The 18702-nt window shown below is 38.2% G+C and overlaps 2 protein-coding genes across 9 annotated transcripts in view; one reads left to right on the top strand and one right to left on the bottom strand.

Annotated features, from left to right (window-relative positions):
• The window catches only part of arhgap42b (Rho GTPase activating protein 42b), a 147262-nt gene extending 143560 nt beyond the window's left edge, over window positions 1–3702 (top strand). For all 8 annotated transcript variants that reach the window (XM_079874371.1, XM_079874369.1, XM_079874368.1 and 5 more), the window contains one exon: window positions 508–3702. In XM_079874371.1, coding sequence (XP_079730497.1) covers window positions 508–596 — 89 coding nt within the window. In that variant the 3' untranslated portion in view covers window positions 597–3702. The remainder of the gene's footprint in view (window positions 1–507) is intronic.
• Window positions 3703–4036: 334 nt separating this feature from the next.
• Window positions 4037–17259, bottom strand: pgr (progesterone receptor). The gene is made up of 8 exons (XM_079874402.1): window positions 16405–17259; window positions 13236–13345; window positions 11610–11726; window positions 9258–9563; window positions 8935–9079; window positions 6694–6824; window positions 6029–6186; window positions 4037–4529 (listed from the first exon to the last, which is right to left on the bottom strand). The coding sequence occupies exons 1-8, from the start codon at window positions 17199–17201 to the stop codon at window positions 4371–4373; spliced, it is 1923 nt and encodes a 640-aa protein (XP_079730528.1). The 5' UTR covers window positions 17202–17259; the 3' UTR covers window positions 4037–4370.
• Window positions 17260–18702: the final 1443 nt, after the last annotated feature.

The following is an 18702-nucleotide window of genomic DNA, read 5'->3' as shown; positions in this document are numbered from 1 at the left end:
ACTAGAAAAAAATGAGATAACCTCTTAAACATGAAAGTATTATGCATAAGGGATAATGTATAGAGAGGCGGTTGTTATAGCGAATAACAAGCCCGACAGGCTGAACGAGACCCCGACGCGAAGCGGAGTTTAATGGTTCTTTAAAACTGAGTCAAGAACCCCATTGAACCTTTTTTTCTAAAACAAAATGGTCTTATTGACGCCTACTTGACTAAGTCATTATTTTAATGATGTTAGATTTGTAACAACAACAAAAAATCAGCAGAGAACATACAATGTAATATTGAATAATTAATTTCAATTTGCAAAACATACAAGGCATAATATGCATTGACCCAGTGATGGTTTTGTCATTTGTCCCAAAACTCTCACTGGTTTGGGTCTCATATCTATTGTTGTGCCCCAGTTTATTCAACCCCCTAAGTATAAGCAATAATACTATAGAATTTTTTTCATATTATAGAAGACTTCTCCACAGCTTAAACCTTCTTCGTTTCTTCTTCGCAGTGTATTCTTCAGTGGAACCAGGCTGGCTCCAGGCAACGTTTGAGGGCAAAACAGGACTCATTCCTGAAAACTATGTGGTGTTCCTCTGACAGCGTCCAACCAGGAGAGGCCGAGCATTTCATGGTATCCATGGTAACATGAATTTTAGACCAAGAGCTTAAAGTATATATCAAGCATTAAATGATTTGTAAGTGAACTGTATGGATATTACATTATATGACACTGAATATTAAGAGATCATGTATGGTACACAAACCTCAATGATACAGCACAAGGCCTGAATCGCAGCTGTAATTCTAGATAAAGCTTTTGCTGACATGATGTGCTTCTGGTGGAAGCCCAACTGAAATCATTGAGTGTAGATGCACAAATTTAGATACACTGAGGTCAGGAGGTGCAATGTACCGCACTAAATGATCATTTTAGGTCTACTGTGCTGTGGAATACTGCAATTCTGTCACGAAAGACCAGCTTATAGGTCTAAGAGACAGGCTTTCTTTGATTTTAGCTCAATTCTTATTATTTTAAAATGAAGGGAAAGAAGGTTAAACCTCACCAGTAACTATTTGAGCTGTGAATCATTGTCATATTTAACTCAATTCATCTAACTGTGCTGTGTGTGTGTGTGTGGTTTCTCATTATAAAATGACTTACTGTTACTGTCATAAATGTTCAAAAGTCTGAGACCACACTTTTAGGATTTTAAACATTTTTAACAAAGAGAAACTAGAAATATCTCGGATTCTGCATTATTTCTAGCTGACTAATCAATTGGTTAACAATGAAGCTCAAGATTTTCTTTTGAACATTTTCAAATCATGCCAGAGAATGTGTCAGGTTTTGTTTATGTAGCTTATTCATATTCATTTATCACATTATGCTGTTCATATCATTTTTGAAAAAAAAAAAAGCGAAATATTTTTACTAGTGGTCTCAGACTTTTGGACCCCATTGTGTTATTGACTAATAGAATTGTACATGCAGTACTGAAATCAGCCAAAATTTCAGAAAAGTAAAATGATCCAGTTCTGTGCTGAATTAACAGCATCCTTGGATCACTGCTTATTTTATCGCATTAGAGCAATGGAACTAAGTGTTCTAGTTATTTATAATTGAAATGTCTAATATTTTCTGATACACACAAAATTATTCCTATTCCTGAAATGTTTGGAAACCACTGGCTTGGGATAGCAGTGGATGATGTCTCAGTTTGGCATCCAGGTCTTTACAGATACTAATGAAACAAGTCCTTCTGAAGTTTAAAATGACACCCACTGTCAGTGTCAACACCAACATGGTACATTCCAGCCATCTTATTGAAACTTCTACTATGATAACTGATTAAAAAAAAAAAAAAATAGATGATAGAAATTTATATATGGATAATTGTTTTGAAAATCATATATTTGCCGTCTTAATTCATTTTGGTTCCGTCAATAAATTTGTTTACAAAATGAGACCCACTTCTTGTCTTCTATTTAAGAAAAGATTTTTAGCACAAGCTGAATCATCAGAAGTAAATCCCAGACATCAATGACTTTCCTGGAAAGAAACGGCGTCGGAAGTCTTTGAAAAGCGGCCGACTGCCAAGATCTCAGTGTTCTTTCCCAATTAAATACATGAGAATGCTCGGTGCCCTTGACTGCTGATGCTGGACTGATACTCCCTTCAGATAGGCCATCAAGGTCAGAGGGAGGAAATTATAGGAGCACCAAGAAATGTTTTTCAAATTTATGCTCTTGCCTTCCGATAAAACTCTACCGACGAGAACACAGACGCAGCCGGATCATTTCCATAATGACCAACACAATCTACCAAGAGCAGCTCAGATTAGCTTCTGGTTTAAGACATGCTTTTTTAGGGGCTGTAAATAATGGTGCAAATACCAGTAAATTGACTAGCGCAAACCTTAGTAAAAAACGTCAATTCATTTAAATAATCTCCTTCCATAAATTTTGCGTCTGAAAGGGAAACTCCTACAAATGCATATGTAATAAGATCAGCCACTAAATTTTTTCGCTGCGTGTCTTTAGTAAATCCTGACAGTGGTTTAACGCCAAAAGAGGGTTTGCGCTGGAGTATGCTGTTAGTAAATCTGGCCCTTAATATTCTGCTTAAAAAAAACAAACCAGGGGTGCGTTTCCCGAAAGCATCGTTAGCCAACTATGGTCGCAAGTTCCGTCGTTATCAGCATAGTTGAACGATTTGGTGTTTCCCTAAAACATCGTTCCAACGAACATTCGCAAACAGCATCGCAAACTTGTGTGGTTGGAACGACAGCTGTCGAGCTGTCGTTAGAAGCATAGTTTCTAGTTTACATGAGATGTAGACTGAATAAATCCTTATCTTTAGCAAAATAAGCAAGCTGACATTCAGTACAACCCGTATTATTTATTTAGAATACATAGTTTGTCAAGAGATTTAAAGCAACGTTTTTGAAGACTGCGCATGTGCGAACGTGCTCTACTATGTAAGAACGAGCCAAATATTGAGTCTGGTAATAAAGCAAAAAAACTGAGAAAAATTAGAAATGGTCTTCAGATGCCATGTCTGTAACTTATATGACAAAATCTAGCGTTAATTCGATCTCAAACAGATTAATTAAAATAAGTTATTAGTCCACCACGTGCGAGACGTCATAAACCAACGTGGTTGAACGATACTTTGCGACATACGGTTTCGGGAAACAGTCGTGACTAGCTAGTTGATTTCTCCATCGATGGTAGTGAAGCAGCGAGCTATATAGTTGTACGGGAAACTATATACACTGTGATCTCTCAGCCAATGTACAATTTAGCTCTTTGTCTTTCAAGCATTGTTATTATATGCAATCAATGTTTTTTTATTAGATACTTCACATGTACTTTTCATTTGACGTGAAGTGAGCGGTTACTGTGTAAATGTACAATCCATTTGGAGTTTGTGAGATCTGACCATGAAAACTGTCCTTTTGACGCTTATCAGCTTATCAAGTGTTTCCTTTTCATCACACATTTATGATTTAAAATAAAAATAAAACTGGGAGGAAAAGTATAATTTTACCATAAATTACAGTCTAATTGGTTTAAAAAAAAAATATGTCTGTGGAATTACATGGAACATGGAAAAAAAATTACTTCACATTACATTTTTGCACAGTTATGTGCTCACACTTGTAGTTTACTTCTCTTGGTTCTGTTGGTCCAGACCAAAAAATAAAAAGAAAACCGCTTTTATGACGTATATTTTGCGATGGAACTTACCGAACAATGAAAACAATGCTGTGTGCTGGGCTAAATGTGCTATATGATGGCGCCAGCTGAGAACTCAGGAAGAGTTTGAATGTGTAAAGGAGTCAAAATAGCACTGGGAATTCCTCTGTTGCACACAAACGAAGATCTGCTGCAAGAAGACGCGCTTCCGACGCCTGTGCTGGACTGTAATGGGCAACATCTGAGCATTCGGTCCTTTTTAGGGTCATTTCTTGTGACGTCACAACCTGTTTTTGCTTCGTTTAGATGTCTTTGGTCCGTGTTGCGTTCATATTTCAGTCATTTTCATGAAGTTCATTTTAATCAAAACAAACCTGCCAAATGTGAGCACAGTCTGTCTTACGTTATCATAAAAATGCTCAAAGTTTGTCATGTTTTGTAAAATTCAATAGCAGGTTTAATGACATAGCAGATTGTATTCTCTCTTTATCAGTTGACTGTGAATGTGTGGTTTGTTTGTTTTTTTTTACTCCTATTGAAAAAATTTGTATTTTCAACTAACACATCAGGTCAGAACTTGTGACTATTAAAAGGGGAGGAATTGTGTATGGAAAGATGTGTGTCTACATTAACTAGTCCCAGACCCAAGCATACTGTCTGGATCACATGGCTTCATGGCTTGTTGTGAAACAGGAGGGGTCTGACCATCCCCGCAAGCACTTTCGGCAGCTGTGACGCAATGACCTCTGACATCATCTCTGGAAACTCCACCTTCATGGCGTCCGCCTGGATGTATGTGCTCAGACAGTAGAGATTGACCTTCTTTACAATCTACACAAAGATAAAGTCAACGTCACTCTTCAAGCTCCCCTATCGTGTTTTGCACATTCTGATATATAACAAGTGATGGCGTGAATAAAGCTGTTATGTGACCAATTTCATATCGTGTTTTACACATTTGTACGATGAAATATTAATTTGATGTATTTTACACTGACATCACACAGCTTATCACTGTGTGTTCTGAAAAAACATGGCCTTTAAATCATGAAAACATGATCGAAACTGCTCTGAAAAATCTGTTGTACACAATCTATTACATTCCTTCTCTCGTCTGATTGATAGTTTTTGGGTTTTTTTAGCAAGTAAAAAGCCTTTTGGTATAATTCTAAAAATGTCCCGTTCAGATCTTGGTACACCTGCCTTTTTGCTGTGAAATCTTTGCTGATTTTTATAAAGTAAACAAGAATTGCTGGTAAAGTTGGTAAAATGACATGACCAACACATACTAGACTGAAGAAACTTGGTTTTACTTGATTATCCATTCATCATTTCTTTGAAAAAATCATGTTAAAATTTAAAAAAAAAAAAGTTAAAATCAGGCATCTCTCAATCATCATTGTATTATATGTTTTGCCCCCCATAATAAAAACTACAAATCTTTGAGCATAAAATTAAGCATTTAAATATCAACTTACTGTTATTATTACTGTCTATTATTGGGAGATAAAGAGTGACAAATTTTATTTATTTGCGATTTACATCATTACAAGCTATCAGATCTTACTTTTTGGCCATATAATTATTATTTTTTTTCTCGTTGACGATGAGCTCCATATTCTCCTATATCATACTATGTGAGCCATAAAAGCCTGATGTATAAAATATGATGTGCAACAAAAAACACATATACAAACTTATTTTTAAGATTTTGTCTAAAGGTTCAATAAGCGGTAGCATAGAAAAAAGATTTTTTCATGTCAGGCTTTAAAAGGTTATGTTTCTGAGAATAGGAAAATAGGATTTTGTGAGACAGCTCAACAGCTACCTATGGAAGCTTGTTTCCACCACTGAATAAAAAATATATAAAGGTTATTATGACTTTTTATCGTACAATTTTGACTTTTTTTCTCTCAGAATTGCGTGATGAAAACTCGCAATTCCAACGCTGTCTCACAACCAATTTGTACGAATTCGTACAATTTGTCTAAACCCCAGTGATGGGTAGGGTTAGGGGTGGGGTCAGGGGTAGGTCATTAGTACAAATTAATAAAATAGAATTCAACTTGTAAAATATGTACGATTTAGCAAAAATTTTATAAATTCATACAAGTAAGGTTGTATGAATTCTTACGAATTAGCCGCCATCATAAAATACGTACGAATTGCCGTGAGATCGGGTTGGCAGTTCTGACCTCGCAATTGCGAAGTTGCATCTTACATTTTTTTCTCAGAATAACGCAATATAAATTGCGAGTTATAAATCCTGAAACTGTCTAGCATTTCCTGAGAATGACCCATGTATATTTAGACTATAGCTCCTGCTGTACCTCGTGCATGCCGTCCATGAGTTTGGTCAGGTGGTAGAATCTCTGTGAGCTGGCCACCACTCCTTTCTCCTTCAGCTGGATGGCTTTCGTCAACTCACAGATGTAGTTATGTCTCATTTCATCAAACTGTGACTGACTCTTCAGGCCCTCCAGAGGAACTGCCACAAACAGTAAACATTACCGATAACCTACACTATACTGCCAAGGGTCATATTAGAATTTACCACAGCATTAGTGTCACGGATAAATAAAAAAACTGCCGTTTCACAATGCATAAAATGTTCCTTATTTAAATCACTGAAATGACAGCTCTGTAAACGATACAAAAAATCTCTTCACTGATGACTGCATTTGCTAATCATGCCAGTTTCAGTGTTCTATCAATATAGTAATGTTGTAGTCAGCACAATTGTAAGGCTTCTTTTGCATTAATGATGATCTAATTTGAAAAATGTTAGCTTGGAATTGAAACTTAGTTTGGATTTTCAAGGTCTCACAGTCTGCCAAACACATATCTCTTGTCTATCCACTCGCACTGGCATGAAGCCATTGGTTTAAAATGGTCCAGATTGTTAATATTCCATTCTGGAACACCGATCTGACCTGTACAGGGTCAGACCGTAAGAGTTTTATATGTCAGAGAGAAAACACAGAGGATTTATTACCAGTGTTGAGGAGCATCAAAGCCTTCATGCACAGAAACTCTTCCCTGGTCACTTGCAAGTTGGCGAATTCCTGTGGAACAAACTGCATCCCCAAGCACAAGTCGTAGATCGGAGACCTCCTCAGTTGATCACTAAAATATAAAGAGCTCGACTGAGTATAAATGCATATTTCAATGTCTGTCAGTATATATATAAACCTGTTTATTGAATGTAGCTATTAAGATCTACACGGCAGGCCACAAATAGTGTATGAAATAGTTCTCTCTTTTTTTTATCAGTGAAAAAAGGTACATTACCAACAGAAAATGGTGTATGTTGTTATGTGTAAAGTTAGGTAATAAAGCCCCTGATATACTAGAAGCGAAGTTTCTTTATTGTTCTTTGCTTCGGGTAAAAAGTTCGAAATACCTGAGCCGTGGTATACTTGTACATATACTACATCATATATGTGTGTATATGTATATATATATATATATATATATATATATATATATATATATATATATATATATATATATAAATGCTGTGCACTATCCTCTTAATTACACAATAAACATCTATATATACATCATATATGTGTGTGTGTGTGTATATATATATATATATATATATATATATATATATATATATATATATATATATATATATATACTCTGTGCGCTATCCTCTTAATTACACAATAAACAACAAAACGCCAGTGGTGAAAAAAAACAGGTAAAGCTACACTGTGTGATAATTTCCCCCATCTAGTGGTGAAATTGTATATGACTACCCAGTGAATATTAGTTTCTGTTCCTTTCAATTCCGAGGGCGTTTTAACTCCTACGGTGGCCGTATTATTCCAAGATTAACATGGCTTCCAGTTCGACTTCGTCCATGAGTGTCCCTTCAAGTGATTGCGCCTTTAAAACTATTCATCACCTGTGATCCGTCGCAGCACAGATTTATGTTACAAGGTAAACAATACTTTTTCACCATTGACGCGAGGAAAAGTAACGCAAGTTATACTAGAGGTCGTTCTGGCGTTATGCACAACCATGCTATGGTTAGACAAGCAACTATAAAACTTCGAATTTACACAAATAGGCTGAATTACCTGTCGAGAAGAAAGCAGGCAACTTCGGCGTCCGTTTTAAAATCTTTGCTCCTCATGAGCTCTTTCCATCTGGGAAAAGTTACTCCAGTATTGACTTTGGTCTTGCTGATTTGCCTGTCGCGTTGACGTTTTAATTCTCTCTTTCGCTTCCTCCATCTTCAGCAATCTTTCAAATCTGCCGGCAGTCGCGAGTAATCTCCCCCTCGCATTCGTCACGGTGTCACTGAGTGTAAAACGCGAAAGGCGAAGCTTGAATTTCGAGGTATGTCCCTCTTTGGCGAATGTATTTTCAAGATGGAGGAGCAACATGGCTGCCGTCATTCGAGCGACTCGCTCGTATGCATTATAAATGGCAGATTTTACGCTTACGAGAACACTTTATTAGTTGGTGGAAGTAATTACACATGAATGAGCACATATACTTCTGATAGAACAAAGTGTTTTTTGCTAAGAATCAACTTAAAAAGTTACACAGTGTAACTTTAAGGAAGCATTTTAGCAATGTGGAGCTCTGCAGTTCGGCACTCCAGTCACATCACGTTTATTTATTTACAGTATTAAACATGAAAAAACAGTCACACTGCCACTTTCAATTAGAATTACGACTTCAGTTTATACTATAAAGCAGCTCTCCAGTGTGTTCATGTTTTTACTCATCTGACCTTGACGGTCTGAACATAAGAAATGAACCGGAGAAGATTTCTACATCTAGGAAAGGCGGAGCCTTAGGGCCACACCTACCTATTACATAATCGCTACGGGCCAATGGTCAACCTGGTTTGAACTCTTGAATGAACATTGTTTTGGGCCACACCCAGGGGCGTAGTTTGTGGGGGGGTTGGGGGGGAGATAACCCCCCCAATATTTAAATCTATGCATTACAACCCCCCCCAATATTTATACCATGATCACATGAAAAATATGCAGACCCAAACTTCAACCCCCCCAATGTTCAAACCAAATCTACGCCCTTGGCCACACCTACCTATTACATAATCGCTACGGGCCAATGGTCAACCTGGTTTGAACTCTTGAATGAACATTGTTTTGGCCTGATTTTGTTCGAAATGACGTCACTCCAGTTCATTCTTCAATTTTGCTTAAGTGTATCAGATTTTAAATGAATTGATTTTACTGTCACTTACTGGCTCAAGACCAGATCGGGTGCAAAGTACAGGTAATCAGTGGTGACATTCTGGTAACTTCTCCAACCAAGGGAGAACAACATTAAACCCATCCAGGAATACTGGATTAGCGTCATCTGGTCGCTGATGTGCAAATTGCGAAAACCTGTTAAACACAGATGAACAAGAAAAATCTTTAGTAAAGCCTTAGAACTCACAGAATTCACAGATTATGAAGATCTCCATTGACTGTGCTTTGGTTTGATCTCATAGTCATTCAGAAGGTAATGTATCATGAACGCTAGTCTCTAAAATGTTTGTTAGGCTGATTGTAAAGGTGTTACCTGGAAGAGCCTTGGACCATCTGACAATCCAGAGCAGCTGCCTCTCGCAGAGCCTGTTGAGACTGTTGAGGAGAAGGTGGGGAAGCTCTGGTTGCGAGCTGTCGTAGCCAGAGTAGACCACCTGTGGCTCAATGCTCTCCAGAATGCTGATCATCTGCGGGGTCTGCTGCAGCTCACGGATGGCTGGCATACAGGGCAGGGAGGACACCGTTTGACCATCAGCCAGCAGGGAGAACGGACCCTGGAACATCAACAATGGACTCATCCCCGTGAGCTTCAGATTCGCAAACCGCTTCATCTTACGGCCTGAAACACGCAAATGCACTTTAATGAGGGCTTATCTTGATCATCTCGTCACTCTTATTGAACTTCCATATGCTACTGAATATTAGAATAATAATTACTTGATTCTTTAGGGTGGAAGCTTAAGGACCTTTAAGATGCACATAATTTTAGATATTTTAGTTAAATTTAGCACAATGTCCAGGTTGCTCTTTACAAACAATTAAAGTGAATGAGGACTGGGGCTCAACAAGCATCAACGAAATTTGAGATTTCAGTCTGTTCCTCACAGAAAAATGACACGTAGTGCAAATATCCCGCCTTGTTTGCAGAGGCTATTTACACTAACTCCGTCTACTGTTTTCTGACTAAGCAGACAAAATTACTAAGGAAATCGATGAGAATCGACAAAGATTTTGAGCGAACACAAAGTTTCTCTGGGAAACGTGAAGGTTTTGTGAGCGAACACAAAGTTTCTCAGGGAAACATGAAGCTTTTGAAAGCAAACAAAGTTTGTCGGGAGAACGCCAAGGTTTTACGAGCAAACGCAAAGTTTCTCAGGGAGCGAACGCAAAATTACTTGGGGGAACGCAAAACATTTGTGAGAGAACGCAAAAGCATTGACTTAAATCTACACTGTGTAACTTTTTTAGTTGATTCTTAGCAAAAAACACTTAGTTCTTTCAAAAATATATGTGCTCATTAATGTATATTTACTTCTTTCAAGTAATAAAGTATTCTCTTAAGTTTATAATCTGCCATTGAAAGTACATACGGGTGAGGGGTTCGTATGCCGGTCGCCATGTTGCCCCTCCATCTTGAAACTACATTAGCCAAAGAGGGACATGCCTGTAAATTCAAGCTTCGCCTTTTGCGTTTTTCACTCAGTGACACCTGACGAATGCGAGGGGGAGATTACTCGCGAGCTCGCGAGTGCCGGCAGATTTGAAAGATAGTGTGGGGTGTGTGTGTGTGTGTGTGTGTGTGTGTGTGTGTGTGTGTGTGTGCGTGCGTGCGTACTCACATTTGAAAGAGAGAATTAAAAACGTCAACGCGACAGACAAATCAGCAAGACCATAGTCAATATTGGAGTAACTTTTCCCAGATGGAAAGAGCTCAAGGGTAGAAAATATTTTAAAACGGACGCCGAGGTTGCCTGCTTTCTTCTCGACAGGTAATTCAGCCTGTTGTAATTCATTTGTGTAAATTCGAAGTTTTATAGTTGCTTGTCTAACCATAGCATGGTTGTGCATAACGTCAGAACGACCTCTAGTATAACTTCATCCTCGCGTCAATGGTGAAAAAGTATTGTTTACCTTGTAACATAAATCTGTGCTGCGACGGATCACAGGTGATGAATAGTTTTAAAGGCGCAATTTTTTAAGCTATATAAAAAAAGGACACTGTAAGTTTTTGTTTACCTCCTGACATCTGTCCTGTAGTTTTATTCATTTTAGACATATTGTTTATTATTGTCATGGACGAAGTGATAACTGGAAGCCATGTTAATCTTGGAATAATACGGCCACCGTAGGAGTTAAAACGCTCTCGGAATTGAGAGGAACAGAAACTAATTTTCACTGGGTAGTCATATACAATTTCACCGCTAGATGGGGGTAAAAATCACACAGTGTAGCTTTAAAAAAAAAAAAAAAATCTTTTTTCACTACCATGTCCCTTTAGGGGCTCCGTACTTTTAAAATGCACATGAGCATATATGAACAACTTTTATGATACTATTATGGCACGTTTTGATTTTGAAAGCCCAAGTCCTTATTGACTTTCACTGTACATAAATAAGCAGCTTGGACATTGTGCTAAACATCTCCGTTTGTGTTTCACTGAAGAAAGAAAGTCATTTAGGGTTTAGAACAACATGAGGGTTAATAAATGAAGAATAAAAAAAAAAGTTAACAACTATGCTTAAGATTGGACTTTAGAAAATATTCAACATTTATATAACATATAACATGTTAACTGCCCATTAATGTCTATTAAGTCCAAGAAGCTTGACAAATTTTATATAGTTAATGTATAAATACAAAGCATAATGTTAACAAACAGTGATACCTCCAAGCATCATCCCTGCCTGATAGCACTTTCTAAGACGGCATGCGGGACAATTCTTTCTCCTGAGTTTATCAACAATGCAGTCATTTCGTCCTGCACACAGGTAGTTATGGTGACCTAGACAAGAGGGAAAAAATGATTAAACTTATGAATAACTGTCAGGTTTAAAAGGAAGGCGATCTGGACAGCGAGTACAGCGAGAGAGAAAGAAGGAAAAGGCACAGAGCGAATTGGTTTGAAGCAAGGCTGACAGGGCATAGTGACACGGCCATGGTCAGACATAGTGGCTCTTACATATCTGTCCTCAGTGATAAGAATAACAAGAAAGAACACTGTGAACATTGGTCCAAATGATAATTGCCATCTTCTGGGACGCTCTTTGGAACAGGGAATAAAAACTTCTGTTTGCAACAACACTTTACAAAGCACCGAAAATATTAAAAAACCTCATGTTTATTACAACCAGGGTTAGGTGCTTCTACATCAGTGTTATTCACCGATGGTTCCCCTCAAATTTTAGGGATAAGTTATGGGTAGGGTCAGGGATTTTCAGACAGGAATGTTGTTCCAGGATCAACAAAATGTTTTACTAAATATGCAAAATCACGGTGATCGTGCCTTAAAGTTGCCAAAACTGACATTTTAGACTGTCTTGCTCGTCTGGAAAAATACAGGTTTTTATTCAATCAAAAATGCTCCCAAGACTGAGATTGTCCTGGTCCTGATACCATCTGCTGTCAATTGGCAAGTAGTAAATTGTGCTCATGGCTGTGACATAACTAAAGCCAATAGAGCTGGTAAGTCCCGCCCATCCGTAAAACCCCACTGGACCTCTAGGTTGAAAAATCGTCAATGCAAGTGAATGTGAGAAAATAATTATTTTCTGGTCCCGTTTGAATTGTGCCATGAATGTGAACATATGTTGTCTGTGAATTTTTTATATAAATTTTCATGAGTTTGACAGTATATGGTATGATTCTTCGGCTAGCAGTTGTGGAAAAGACATAACGAGAAAGACTACATGTCGCCTATGTGACGTCACCCCATAAAGTTGACTTACCCGTGGTTTTCGCCAACCACAACGATTTTGTCCTCTCCCTGAAAGAAGGAGGTGAAGTGCACCAAAGACACAGCCATGTTTAGCGGGATCCGTGAGCTAGTGTCCGTGTGCGAGTGGTGGTGACGTTTCAAATGCGTCGAAGCAGCTAAGAGTTGTAGTCCACAAAGTGCTCTCACACAAAGTCTAACCGTATCAAACTTCTACATGCTAAATTGTAGCATTCTTCACACAAAAAATTATATAAAAAATTCACAGACAACATATGTTCACATTCATGGCACAATTCAAACGGGACCAGAAAATAATTATTTTCTCCCATTCACTTGCATTGACGATTTTTCAACCTAGAGGTCCAGTGGGGTTAGCGGAAGGGGCGGGACTTATCAGCTCTATTGGCTGGCCCTTAGATACTGTATGTCCCGCCCAAATTTCCTGTTTAGGAAGTTTCCTGTTTACGAGATACATCAACACAGGAGAGAAACTGCAGTCTGCAGACTTCATGGGGTCTTCAATATACTCTAAGACAGATAATACTATTTTGACAAAATGATTACAATGTTGCTCACCCTCAACAGCTCTCTTGAAAAACACCTTGCAGCTTCCACAGGTAAGAACTCCATAGTGACAACCCGAAGCCTCGTCTCCACATATAACGCACACTCTTTGAGATGGAACCCTGAATAGAAGCAAGACACAGTGTTCTCTTGATGATATAACCCAAACAAATCCTAAATGACAGTGGATTAAAAATGTATTTGGACCAAATAGTATAAAATAATAACCAAATGTAATTCCAAATAGCTGTACGTTTGCTTGATATTTTGTCAAATACAATCACATTTCCACAAGTGTCTACCACTAAGAGCCAGTACAGTATGTTCTAACCTTTGACCTTCTGATTAATAATAATAATAAATAATGGTTCGCTTATTCAGTGCTAAACTAGATGTGCTCAGTATTGCTCCTGAAAACAATTTGGTTATGGCTCACACCAAGTGGATCCCAAAACCTTAATGTGCTGGTTCTGATGTGATGCAGGAGGAATGTAGTTTTAAGCAGAATTAAGGGCCCTACACACCGGGACGAATATCGGCGCGCGTTATTCGCCAGCGTTTTTCAACGCGTTTTTTGTGTTCACACCCAAGCGATTTTCACTGACGATGAGCCGAGTGAACATGCAAATTCATTCCCTGACATTAGATGGCGCTTAATGTAAAACAGAAACCACTCCATAACAGTTCTCTTTTATCAAGATTTTTGTAGTCGCTGTCGCGTTTGTCATATAGTTCTTTATGTTCCGACACCAACGAGACCAGAGGCTCTACAATCGTCTTGCCTTGCATCTTCCTCGTCTTATTTCTTCCCGGCAGTGTAGACCATAGACAGTATAAGAAGTGGACAGAGCCATCTCATTGGAACTCATTTGAGACAAGTGAAGCCCATTTTTAGCGATTTTTTAGGACTTCCTTTCCTGACGCGCAGACTCAAACCGACTCAAACAGAGCTTGACGACGTAGATGTGACGTGAGCAACCAGTCTGTCTTCTAGTGGCTGTGGCATGAGAAATCTGAATCATTCCCTTCCGAAACTTGCAGAGACGGAGAGTGCGAGTAGGAGGTGTCCATGAGCTAGGAGCAGGAGAAACGTTTGCTAGGTATTCTGATTAATTATTTTGTAATTTTGCCTCCACGTCCCCCCGATTGCCTGCGAGCTTCTCCTCCTGTCCATACGGTAATCTCTCTACTGTGTGACAGAGAGTCGCGTGGTTATGACGCAATCGTTAGCCTACTTTTACAAAAACTGCTTCTACAGGGCCATAACATAAGCTACAAGGTAATGGAGCATTTTATACATTGTCGTGTTTCTTTAGAAATAAATAATGGACAAGTGGAGTCTTTAAACGCCTCAGATGTAAAGTTATTCGCTGTTAAAGTGACGCCAAAATGAATGGGAGTCAATGGAATGCTAACAGCAGGTGAAGTTCTGCTACAAGATGGTGGCACGCGGCCGGCTTCAACTTACGGTAGACTTCCTTCCCGCTTGGTGTAGACGCTACTTGGTGTATATCTTCTTCGCCGTTACGTATGTGTGCTCGGCAAGACCGTTTTGTGTTTGAGCGCCCCCAAGTTGTGTTTTACTGTAACTTCAGAAGCTGCAGACACGTGAACAAAAGCGCCAATCTCATTGGTCGGATAGTTTTTGACTCGGCGCGTCAAACCAAAAAAACGAACCCGAGGCGTTTTTTAAAAAATGACGCTTTTACGCGTGCCGTTTTTCGCGCCGGTGTGCACACTCACATTGGCGCCCTTTGTTTAGTCACGAGGCGTTAAACGTCGGCGAATATCGCGCGCGAAATTCGTCCCAGTGTGAACAGGCCTTTAAGCTCGGATTACTAAAATATGGTTCCATATTCTTTTAGCCCAGGCTCATTAGAAAAACGTACTAGTGGCAACATTTTAGCAAAACGCAAAATACGTTTGTTCCTGCACGTTTAGCGACAGTTTCAAATTGAAATGTCCAGTGAGTGGCGCTAAAAGCGTTTTTAGTTTTTTTCGGGAACAGATGAACGTGCTATTGTGAATATGGCAAGGTTTTTGTTTGTTTGTTTGTTTTTTACGTTGAAGTTTGTACGTTTCACCTCATTTCACAGTTGAAATGTCCGGTGAGTGGCGCTAAAACCTTAATGCTCCATTTTAAAATATCGTACACTAAACCCTAAATCTACCCGATAGTGTTAAAACTCATAAAACACAATCGTAACAATGGCATTATAGTTTGTTTTTGAACTCTTGACTTTGAGCTCTTTTATGTGAATTGTCTTTCACGGGATTCATACCCTAGCTCACCGCATCACAAGGCTACAAGTCAGCTGAAACCGAACATATGGAGCTGGTTAATTATGCAAACTCCAAAATATATTCGTTTTCAAATCAAAAAGTGTTTTGAGTTATTAATCCATAATCTGCCCCTGTAATCATAATTGTGTGTGAAAACGATTAAAAGGGGCTTGTTTTACTGACTCTAGTGTTAATTTATGTTGGAAACTGCAGATATATGTAGGGGAGACCAGGGACAGTTGTAACACTTTTTGCCATTTTAGCAATACATCAAAAACCATTTATACTGGAATAACCAATTTGTTATATTATAAACTTCAATCTGTCAACTTCTGAAATATATTGGTACGTATTTTGCGTTTTGCAAAAATGTTGGCACAGGTATAGCTAACTTTTCCAATGAGCCTGTGTTGATACTTTTAGTGGTCCCCGTTCAATTCATAAGATGAATTCAAAGTAAACATGGTGTCAATATAATACATTATTTATTTATTTATTTATTTATTTATTTATTTATTTATTTATTTATTACAAAAACAGATGACTTCTTAAATCTTCTATCTCCATCTTGTAAACCTTCTTCATGTTCGACTCCATTTTAAAGACTTTGGGGTAAAATAGAGCACTCTAGTCTGGGACATGTTGTTCCATCATGTGCCATAAAATTAATAGAGTGAATTCATTAAATATAATGAAATATAAATAAGTGCAAATTTCTGGGTGACATTGCCAAAAAAATATTATTATTATTATGATTACCCCAATTTTTGTGTGTAATTTTTTGTTATCACTTATTGTTTTGTTTTTTTATTAGAAACTTAAAACTACCATTTCAATTCTGGTTATTTTAATTCATGCAATTCAGAATAGCGCACAGCATACATGGCGTCGTTCTTACCCTGGGAAAGCAGAGTAGACTGTACGTGAGCGCGGGATGAAGGCATCTTGTGAAGAACATCCAGCGTGCTCTTCATTCACACGAGTGGACTGATACCAGAACGGAGAGTCCGCGGCGGACACCCATTTAGAAATGTCCGTTTTGGACATCATGGGAGCTGCGCTCGTTCCATCGAAATTCAACATACCCCTGCCTAGAGAAGGTGATACTCTTCTCTGAGGTGGCAAAACCAATGTAGGTTGATTCATGTCCAACTGAAAGTCAGAGGAACTCTCCACAACTACCTGTTGGGCAGCTTGAGATGAGAGCCTCAAAGCTGAAGACTCTTCAATAAACCCACAGTGCTGTTTCCTTTCGGTTGGGTCGTAGCAGCTTTCCAAGGCGCTGATGTTTAAGCCGACGTCGAAATCAGTGTTGGGTGGCTCCATAATGAGAGACTGTTCATTCTCATCTTTGATAAACGCACTCCCCAGAACATCTGTCTCACTGGGCAGAATCGCTTTTGGGCTCCACTGTCCGGTTTCAACTTTCAGAAATTCATCCATGTGATCAGTATACGTTTTGGTACCGAGAGGTAAGTCAAGCAAAGATAGTTGATCCAGAGCTTCGGTGCTTGATCCAGGCGCGCTGCTGCGTAAAGGACCCGCGTGTCCAAAATTATGCACGGAGACCCTGTCCTGCCCAAAACTCCCGTCCGTATATTTCTCTATTAAATTACTAACTTCCGTCATCATATCTGTAGAATCAACGAGAGAAGTGTTCACAGTGTCCATTCTACTGTTAGTTTTGGTTTCCATAATCACAAATCTGGCCGGCGAGATGCGTCCTCTCTGTTGGTTGGAAGTTGTGATCTGTGGCGTATAACTGTCTCTAGGTTTTCCTCCTTGTGGTGAGAGGCTGTACAAAAGTGTTCCAGCGACTTATTCCTAAATATAAAAACAACAATCACTCTGAAAGAAATGTTTTATTAATTATAAGGTTTATTTTATAATATTAAATAAATGCTTTTCTTGATTTAGAAATCATACTATATTTAATTAAACTATATTGCCTATGTTCACTAAGTGCCCTTGAACTGTGCTGCCTCTTATTTATGAATCATTTTTGAGTAAAGACAGTCTATATTAAATCGAATCCGAAGTTCATTTCTTACCTTACAAGTCAATGACATAAAATTGAATTTAGTCTCATGTGAAAGTTTGATGGGCGAAGCTCATGGTAGTGACCTGGTAGGCATGGATGACATAATGAAATAAAGTGCTGAAATATTATCTAACATGCTCCAGATACATGCTCCACAGAATGTGTTCAGCACAAATGGGAAGAAAGAAGATGTCCTTCTAATTTATCTATGCAGAAGTTACACATTGTTGACGAGCAATTTGTTTCCAGACTGAATATGAAACTATCTGCTTCATAATTCAACTGAATCTGTCTGTGATGTCTGAACTACAAAAGCAAAACAATTGAATAAAAAACTGACTAAGAAAATAGACTGGTTTTATATGTAAATCATCTTTGTTTGAGGTCACACATTAATGTTATGTGAACATCCTGTACTTGTGTGCTTGGTTGCAGAAGGCCGGTTGAGAGCTCTCTTTGAAGCTCATTTCCACACAGCAAAGCACGCTTTCACACCAAGTGATTTTCCAAAGCATTTTGTAGTCCAGGAGTCTAATGCTGCGAGGAGTCAGGTTTAATTATCTTCTCAAAGTGTCATTTGGATGATATTCTCTCTTTTTTTAATGTTTGGCTGATAAAAAACAATGTTCTTAACCTTAAAGTTACCATGAAATCAAAACTGGCTATTCTTATTTATTTTTATGGAATATTGCAGTATTTATTATAAACTAGATGTACCGCATGGTGGTACAAAATATGACCGCCGCTCAGGCCTGCACTGGCTTTCCACAAAAATAAATGACGTGGAGCAATTTGGCTGTATTGCGTGTTTATGTATATAAGTTGTATATTTTAAAAGACTGTCTGGAGTATTCCTGTGGATCATGGATAATTTAGAGTTTTGTAATTATTTGCCATTACTATTTAAGTTTTATATCAAAAGTCATTAGTTTAGACACTTAACATCCATAATGTGAAAACGTCACATCCATAACAGTGGTTTTCCCTACATAATGTATTACAAAAATGAGTTTCAAAAACAAGCAAGTCTTTTTCATGCTACATCGGCAGTTTGTTTAATAATTCACAGAGTTTGTAGGACACTTGTAAAGTGTGTGTATTTCATGTTATGTCCATAACGCTGATAAAATGTATTCATAGGATGTAAAATATTAT

The sequence above is a fragment of the Squalius cephalus genome (genome assembly GCF_949319135.1).
Source record: "Squalius cephalus genome assembly, chromosome: 6".
Taxonomy (NCBI): Eukaryota; Metazoa; Chordata; class Actinopteri; order Cypriniformes; family Leuciscidae; genus Squalius; species Squalius cephalus.
Note: the sequence above shows the minus strand (reverse complement) of the source record. Positions and strands in the feature narration are given on the sequence as shown.

Bases quoted from the DNA above. Each gene is read 5' to 3' on its own strand.
- pgr (XM_079874402.1), bottom strand. From the start codon at position 17,201: ATGGAAACCAAAACTAACAGTAGAATGGACACTGTGAACACTTCTCTC. The intron at 13,346-16,404 runs GTAAGAACGACG...GCTTCTATTCAG, and splicing joins GTCTACTCTGCTTTCCCAGG to GGTTCCATCTCAAAGAGTGT. The intron at 9,564-11,609 runs GTATCACTGTTT...TGCGTGTTTCAG, and splicing joins GGCAGGGATGATGCTTGGAG to GCCGTAAGATGAAGCGGTTT.